This window comes from Dasypus novemcinctus, chromosome 13, assembly GCF_030445035.2.
Source record: "Dasypus novemcinctus isolate mDasNov1 chromosome 13, mDasNov1.1.hap2, whole genome shotgun sequence".
Classification (NCBI taxonomy): domain Eukaryota; kingdom Metazoa; phylum Chordata; class Mammalia; order Cingulata; family Dasypodidae; genus Dasypus; species Dasypus novemcinctus.
Genome location: NC_080685.1, coordinates 97,504,664 through 97,513,831, shown reverse-complemented (window position 1 = coordinate 97,513,831; position 9,168 = coordinate 97,504,664). Strand labels below are relative to the sequence as shown.

At 41.3% G+C, this 9,168-nt stretch overlaps 1 protein-coding gene across 1 annotated transcript; it reads left to right on the top strand.

Annotated features, from left to right (window-relative positions):
- The first annotated feature begins 356 nt into the window (after positions 1-356).
- On the top strand, positions 357-7,577 carry SLC30A1 (solute carrier family 30 member 1). The gene is made up of 2 exons (XM_004450540.5): positions 357-1,114; positions 2,700-7,577. The coding sequence occupies exons 1-2, from the start codon at positions 499-501 to the stop codon at positions 3,596-3,598; spliced, it is 1,515 nt and encodes a 504-aa protein (XP_004450597.3). The 5' UTR covers positions 357-498; the 3' UTR covers positions 3,599-7,577.
- Positions 7,578-9,168: the final 1,591 nt, after the last annotated feature.

Here is a 9,168-nt window from a genome sequence, read left to right as displayed (position 1 = left end):
AAGGCGCCGGAGACCGAGCCGAGTGCAGCTGCCGGGGCCGCCGCCTCTGAAGAGGCTCCTCAGCCGTGGGCTCTTCTGTCCGGCGGAGTCCCAGTCGAGAAGAGCGGCGCGGGGAGGACGCAGATGCCCGCAGCCCTCCGGGCGCGGAGCTGCTCGCCGCCCGCCGCCGCCCGCCTGCCGCGGCGCCTCGTCCCCCCGCTGCGGGAGCCGCGGCTCCCCGCCGCCCGCGCCGCCGCCGCCTCGGCCGCCCCGCTGTGGGTGCGGGGACTGCTGGCGCCGGGTCGGGCCTCGGCGCCGGCTCCCAGGACCGACGCCTGAGCCCTGCGCGCCGCCGGCCCGCCGAGGACGCCCGCGGGCTCGGGGCTCGGCGGCTCGCCCCCGCCCGGCCGCGGGAGCCCCTCGGCGGCTCCCGGCCGCGGGGTCGCCGGCCCTCCGCGCCTCGCCGCCGTCGCCCCCGGGGTCGCCCGGCCCAGCGCGGCGCGCCCCTCGGCCGCAGCCATGGGGTGCTGGGATCGGAACCGCGGCCGGCTGCTGTGCATGCTGGTGCTGACCTTCATGTTCATGGTGCTGGAGGTGGTGGTGAGCCGGGTGACGGCGTCCCTGGCGATGCTGTCCGACTCCTTCCACATGCTGTCGGACGTGCTGGCGCTGGTGGTGGCGCTGGTGGCCGAGCGCTTCGCCCGGCGGACCCACGCCACCCAGAAGAACACGTTCGGCTGGATCCGGGCCGAGGTGATGGGGGCCCTGGTGAACGCCATCTTCCTGACGGGCCTCTGCTTCGCCATCCTGCTGGAGGCCGTCGAGCGCTTCATCGAGCCGCACGAGATGCAGCAGCCGCTCGTGGTGCTCGGCGTCGGCGTGGTGGGGCTGCTGGTCAACGTGCTGGGGCTCTGCCTCTTCCACCACCACAGCGGCTTCGGCAGGGACGCCGGCCACGGCCACGCGCACGGGGGCCACGGCCACGGCGGCGCCAAGGCGCTGCGCGGCAAGAGCCTCCGCGCGCGGGGCAGCGACGCCGACGGGACGCCCAGCGAGGCCGGGCCCGACCAGGAGGAGACCAACACCCTCGTGTCCAACAGCAGCAACTCCAACGGCGTGAAGGCCGACCGGGCAGGTGAGGGGGGGCCGCCGCCGCAGGTGGTTGGGGCTGGGAGCCGGGACCCCGGGCTGGCCCCGGGCGAGCGGTCCGCACGCCCCCTGGCGCCCGAGCGAGGCCGCGCCGCCCGCCCGCGCCGCCCGGGACCCGCACCTGCCGCCCAGGACCCGCCGCTGTCACCGCGCTGGGGCCGCTGCGGGGCCGAGGGTGGGCCTGGGGGCCCTTTCCAGGCTGGCCTTTCCCCAGATTGGCTTCTTTTCGTTTCCACGGGAACAGAAATGATTCGTAATTAAATTTCCTGGCCCCTCCCTGGGCAACGGAGAAAATCGATCCCCCATAGGACCCTAGTTGGGTGCTGGAACTCTGGCGCTGCAAAGTAGGTGCTTATGCCCGTGAGCCAAGTTTCATGATATATTGCATTCAAAGCTTATCTGGTGTTCAATGCGCTCCCAAACTCCACGAGCCTAGCTGAAGGTTTCTTTAATGAACTGCAATGCATGTTTCAGTTAATTGACCCCTGATCTTGCAAATCATCGGCTGCACACCTGTCTGGGCATGTTTGACATTTGTTTCACTTAGACACTTTCATAATCGTCCTAAAATAAAAGTGATAGTAATTTATTCATCTTATTTTGAACAGAAGCTTTTCATCCTAAAAAGTAAGTGCCCTTGAAGGAAATTTGGAAAGTTCAGACATGATGAAAGAAGATAGAAAAAGCAGTCAGTGCGATGACCAATAACCATGTGCTTAACCAGTTTTTCCGCCATTTATATTTCTTTACCTAGTTTCATACTACATAGACAAATTTCTTATTTTGCAAGGTGCAGGGTATCATGTTAAGGCAGTACAAGTTGGACAATGAAAAGGTGTAATACATAAACCCCACGGAGCAGATTGATCCAAATATTTAAACTTCTCTGGTGTGTATCATTCTTTATGATCAGTACACTGAGTTTAAGAACTAGATGGGAAGGTAGTGAATGCAATCTAGTTCCGTTCTTTCCTGGAGTAGCCTGTGATTGTTGATAGATTCGGATAGTTGATTTGTCCAGTTGTAAACCCCTCCCCACAAAGAGGCTGTATTTTCTGTGTTCATGAAAAAAGTATAAAAGTTAAAATTTTATTTGCAAATGATTGTACTTGTGACTACAGCTAGAGTCCAGTGTCAAATCAGGCATTTTGTACCAATAAGGCTGGTCCATAGCTGCATTTAATTTTGGGTAATAACATTCAGTTTTATGTATTCTTTTTGTATATGCCATAAAGTCAAGCCCAGTAAGTTCAGGACCCCACCCCCATAGGAAAAAAGTAGACCTTTTTAAAGGGAGGATGCAAGGGCGGGGGGTGGAATGGTTAAGAGAGTGGGGAAACAATATCTTCATTAAGTCCTGGCCATTATGTCCTGGCTTGCTTTCAGAATGTTGATTTATATTAAATTGCCCAAAGAGCTTTTAAAAATTGTGCTTAATGAAAAAGTCAGCACCTCCTTCTCTACTTAAGTGAAATCAAACAAGGAGGAAGTTCCATAGAAATACTTAAAGTTTTTTCTATAAATAAAAATGTTTGTTATAAATTTGATACAAAATTTATATTTCTTTGTAGATCCAGAAAAATCCAGGAATGATGCAGTGGAAGTACAAGTGAATGGGAATCTTATCAAAGAACCTGACCTTTTGGATTTGAAAGATGAGAAGGCTGGCCAACTTAACATGCGTGGAGTTTTCCTGCACGTCTTTGGAGATGCTCTGGGTTCAGTAATTGTAGTAGTAAATGCCTTGGTCTTTTACTTTTCTTGGAAAAGTTGTCCTCAAGGGCAGTTCTGTGTGAACCCATGTATCCCTGACCCCTGCAAAACTTTTGTAGAAATAATTAATAGTACTCATGCACCAGTTTATGAGGCTGGTCCTTGCTGGGTGCTGTATTTAGATCCAACTCTTTGTATTGTAATGGTTTGTATACTTCTTTACACAACGTATCCATTACTTAAGGAATCTGCTCTTATCCTTCTACAAACTGTTCCTAAACAAATTGATATCAGAAATTTGATAAAAGAACTTCGAAATGTTGAAGGAGTTGAGGAAGTTCATGAATTGCATGTTTGGCAACTTGCTGGAAGCAGGATCATTGCCACTGCTCACATAAAATGTGAAGACCCAACATCATACATGCAAGTGGCAAAAATCATTAAAGACGTCTTTCATAATCACGGAATTCACGCTACCACCATTCAGCCTGAATTTGCTAGCGTAGGCTCTGAATCAAGTGTAGTCCCATGTGAGCTTGCCTGCAGAACTCAGTGTGCTTTGAAGCAGTGTTGTGGGACTCGGCCACAAGCCCAATCTGGAAAGGATGCAGAAAAGGCTTCAACACTTAGCATTTCTTGTTTAGAGCTTAGAGACAATCTAGAGAAGAAATCCAGGAGGACTAAAGTTGAAAGCCTCCCTGCTGTTGTGATAGAGATTAAAAAAATGCCAAACAAACAACCAGAATCATCTTTGTAAGTCTTGGAAAGAGGTAAAATTTGACTTTTGCTTTAAACTGCAAGAGGAAAAAGACTCCACTGAAATTCTAAGTTTGCCAAGTAGTGTAATTGAAGTCCTTGTTCTGGTCACACAGTTTAATTCTATTTTTATAAGAACATAATGGGACTGCTTAACAGAGTTCTATATTACAACTTTGTGACTATTAGTACAGAGTGCAACTATGCTGTAACGATTTTGGAAAGCCAGTTTTAACACTATGTTACATTTTTGTTTAAAGTAAGTATAAACCTTATATAACATAATGACATTTGATTTCAGTTTTCCCATGGTAAAAATTAAGGGGGATAAATAAATTAAAATTGTTAATGGAATTGCTCTGCTTTTCTTCCCCCCTCCCCCCACTGTTGTGCTTTTGTTTCTTAGAACTATATTTGTTAAAACTTTAAATCATCAGCAAATTTGTTTCCTTTGACATTTAAGGTAATATTTATTTGCCCTTTGAGATCATTACATAGCATAATGGAAGCATATTTTTAAGAGTAACTCATGGATATTAGTAGGAGTTCTTTTCTTTCCTTCATGTGGAATACTTAAAATACTAAAGATTAGTTACTATCCTGTGTTCTATATTGCTGAGTATTAATCTAATAAACAGTGAGATAATCAGCAAATATCAACTATAGTTTACACATATAATAGGGCATATGTAAGAGCAGGGAAGAAAGTTTACCAAACTATTATTTAGACTGTTATCTGTTAACATTCAGAAGCCTTTTCTAAATTTGAGAATTTCAATTCATGTTTTCTTTTACCAAATTTTGTGTAAAACATGTTCACCAGCATTACTTTGGAAGATTGGCATTAGAAACAATGAGCTGAAAATTTACTCACAAAATATATACAGTAAATATTTTAAGGTTGTTAAATTTACTCAGATAATTACATGTTAAAAAGCAAGCTGTTAAAATGTAATCTTTTAAATTGTGGGTGTTACAGAAAAAGCTGTTAAAAGTCATTTCATGGTGACCAATCTGAATGATTTAAATAGAACTGTTAAGCATAACCAGCAATGCTTGTGCTTTGCTAAGAGCCACTGGGTTGGGAGAAAAAAGAAATCTGGCTGTTGATGCAATTCGGATATTAAATTCTTAGAAAGCAAGATTAATGATTAAGGCTAGATTCTGTAAGTCATCTTGTCTTGGCATTGCTCAGATCTTCCAATAGTGGTTTATTTTTGCAAAGATGCTACATCGTCTACACAGGAAATTGTTCTTGACTATTTCATTGTTATGGACTTCAAGTCCATACATGAATATTATTTTAGGGTATTTAAGTTATGTTTTCCTTGATAGAGCAAGTGTTTTGCCTTGTGAAGAAACTAGATTTTTGTCCTCAAAAGGATGAATATTAATATCAGTTATCATGTATAGCTCTATTTTTCTAGAAATGAGGTGTCCTGACTACTTCAGTAACTTTTATAGCTGACTACTTTTGGGATGGCTACCTTTTGGGATTTGAAAATCATTCATTGTCTGATGGATCTTAAAATGAAAGCATTGGAATTTGACAGTTACTTTTTAAAGGGATGATCTTTGTGGTAGATCATCCTATTCTAAGCCTATTGCTGGCAATGGGCCTATTTAAAACAGCTGGTTTTTTCCAATGAGAATGAAGTCATTTTAGAAACATAGTTTGTAAGTTCACATTTACTATAATGGGCCAAACCATAACCTGCCAATTTACAATACATCTTGTTCTTTTAATACTCTTTATCTGGTGTTATGTAATTCAATTCCTAAAGTGATAGTTACTTTAAATTTTGCAAAAATGAGTTTTTGGCTTTTTGGGTTTTTTTCCTTTTTTTTTTTTTTTAAACATAAAACTGGGCAATCTCATGTGGTGAACAAGAGAGAAAAAGCTATGAATTGTACTGTATCATGTACATTCCTGATTTAACACTTTAAACTACAGAATATTTTATTAAAATCTCAAAACAGTTTATATTACATAAACATTTCAGTAGTGATAAAATAGGATAACTAGCAAAATATATTACATTCAAATGGAATTTTCTTTACAAATGCTCTATTTAGGGTCTATTTCTTAAAGATGAGAGATGGTATAACACCTAAGTATAAGACATGATCTGAATGAGGATTTTTAAAATGCTAATAAATATGGGACAAAGGCTGTTTATTTTCAAAAGTGCTTTGAAGGTAACAGCCTTTTTTTCTCTGTAATTCTTTTTAAGTAGCTTGTATGTAACAAAATGATACCATACGATTCTTTTTTTCAAAGGACTTTGCCGTAATAACAAAATCAGTGGGCACTGACTCACCTTTTGAGTTTTAACGGAATTATTTATTTCTTTATGATGCACTTTCTAACCCATTTTTAGCTATATTAGTGTTACCTTAAAAAAACATGCTTTTGTAATTTAAATATTGTGGGATTTAAATGTCTTTCCCACATAGCTTATTCCTTCCTGAAAGAAAACGAGGGAAATACCCTGAGTTATTAGGAGACTTAAACCCAATATTTAAATATGCTGTTTTATAACACTGCATCAGTAATAGGAGCTGCATCTCTCCTACTGGCTCTTTCATATTTGAGCAAGATCAGTGTATTTAGAATATGTGTTTAGAAACTTGTCTACTATCTCTCAGTTTAATCAGAAAGAGGTGCTGCATGTGCCTGAATTAAAACCAACCCAGAAAAGTTTCCAAGCCAAATGCAGCCTTAGTGATGAGAGAGATTTAATTCTCCATTGTCACCTTTTAGCTTATATGATTATTTTATTAGTATTTTTTGAAAGGTATCTGCATTGTTAAAAAACAAAAAACAAAAAACAGTCTGGACCAGAATCTGAAAAAAACCACAAAAATTCCTCAAAAACTTTGCTGTAATGTATTTTAACATTTTAGAAAGCAGTGTGTTAAATGCCTAACGTATGTAATTTGAATAGGAAAAATTTCTATCAAGTGCACCTTAGAAAATCACTGTCAGTAGAAGAACACTTTATTAATTTGTTTGTATCTTGTTAACATCCTCAGTTAATTTGAATTTTTGAAAGTTTTGAGAATAAAAGAGCTATGGAACCTAATGGGAAGTATTTGGTAGGTTAACTGGTATGGAGTTGAAGATTTTTACTGTTTAGGAGCAGATATCATTTGAATGATATAAATGTCATTTACCTGCTGTCTTAAGATGTTCACACACACAAAAATATGGAGAGTAATTCTACAATATAAAATATTTATTTTAATATTGATTTTCAGTTAAGTCATTAAACAGTGTTAAAACTCTTTGGGAAGGTGGAGGGTTTTTTTGTTTGTTGTTGTTATTGTTTTAATTGAAACTGTCAAGCATAGTGTTTGACCATATCTGACATGGGAATTGTAATAGCACCATTTTGATGTAACTACCAATATTATGTGGCAATGCTATTTGTTTTACTAACAAGCTCTGGAATGTATAGCAGTCATTTTCACTGGCACAAGAGCCTTTTGTATGTTATTCAATTTAAACTTTCAAACCAAAAATTTTATGGTCCCGTGTCTTTGGCCAAAAGATGCAGAAGGGAATGTAACATACAATTAATATGTGGTTATATATAAAAAGACACAAATTGCCATGTTATGGTTCTGCCTTGAAACAGCACAATGAAGTGTATCAGTTATGCTGTGATTCTTTATGAAACTTTCATATTGTGTTCTTGTGTCTGCTGTTGCCTGTTCTTTGGGCCAGATGTGGCACAGTTAAATGCAGTTATCATCTCATTATGTGCAGATGCAGATAAAATGTCTTTAGTGCTGCAATATTTTACCTAACTTTTTGTATGTTCAATGACTGTGTGTTATTTTCCAAAGCTGTTCCTACCTCACCATGAGGCTTTATGGATTGTTATGTATTATAAATGTTCTATATGAGACAGACTACTGTGTTTCTTCTCATTTATTAAAAGTTAAGTAGAAAAATAAACTAATTTTAATATCTACCTCATTGTTTTGTGCATATGGCTTTCCCTGCTATGACAGGCTTGGTTATGTAGAGAGAGTTGGACTCCAGATATAAGGGAGATTACAGCTCAATACAGGCTGCTAGAATGCTGAGTGACTGGGGTATAGGAGAGTGGTGTGGAAGAAAGCAAAATATGGGCAAAAATTACAATAGAAATTGAAATGGAACTTGTAAAGGCTTAATAATATGAACAACTCAATGGCTATGATTTTTTTAAGAGCATTAAGCTTATAGATTATTGTTTATGTAATTATAGGTTAGTTAACCTTCCTTTGGTACTTTACAGCTACTAATAAGGGTTATTAAATATTTTACAACTATATAATCATCTGGAACTATTAAACCAAGAGTTAGTATGTTAGTTTGGCTAAATGAGCCTCAAGACTACTATCACAAATGCAGTCTTTATACTATATAAAGGATTTCTTTAAAGAACTTACACTTCTGGCTGAGAGACAAACCAGTTGTAAAATCAATTGACAATAAGTGGCAGTAGATAGATACTTCATAGAACTGAAATGCAGTTGATGTTCCAAAGACTGGAAATTCTGTGCAGGATTCATGTAGGTGACAGTTGAGAGAAGGGGAAAGGGGTTGATGCGTGGGCACTTGGAGTCAGGCCGAGGGGGCATGGACTAGCGCAGGTGGTTAAGGGTGGAGAGGTAGAAGATTATAAAGGAAGGTTAAAGGTGCCAAGCCAGCCAGTTTGAGTTTGGTTTTTAGGCAAGAAGGAAGCCATCACTTTTTGAGTGTATGAATGAGAAAGTGGGAAATGTACTGTACAGGTTAGATTTGGAGTGAGATATAGAAAAATGAGACAGGAAGACAAATCAGTTTACCAGGTTAGTAGGCTCTCAGAGCATGAACTAGTTTCCAAGTACATGTCCACATCTACATATACCACATTTCAATAGCTTCTATGCATTTTTTTTCATATTTTAATATTTCTGAAATTGGAATGCATAGTTACAATAAACGGTATCTTACGATTGCTGTTGATCTACTTATTTTAACATCTCTGCCATCTAGGTATGTGTTACACATGAAGCATCTTAGATTTGATTTTAAAATTATATATAGGGAAGTGGATCAAGCAATTGGGCTCCTGCCTACCATATGGGAGGTCCAGGGTTCAATTTCTGGGGCCTTCTGGTGAAGGTGAGCTGGCCCAAGCGGAGAGCTGGCCCACGTGGAGTGCTGGTGTGGGCTGTGAACTGGCCCGAGCAGAGTGCTGGCCCACGGAGGAGTGCTGGCCCGTGCAGCAAGCTGGCCTGAGTGGAGAGCTGGCGCAGCAAGATGATGCAACAAAAAGAGATACAAAGGGGAGACAATAAGGGATGCAGCAGACTAGACTAAATAAATAAATCTATCATCTATCTATCTCTAGCTATCTATATTTAGGGATAAGAATTATCTTCCCCGGCAATCTGGTCTTTGGAAGATGTATTTGCTAATATTCCCTAAAGTGTAATTCCATGTACTATTTATTACACATCTGGATGAGAGCTGGTACTTTTGGATTAAATGAAAATAGAAATTCTAAGAAAGTCACATGAACCTAGTTTTTA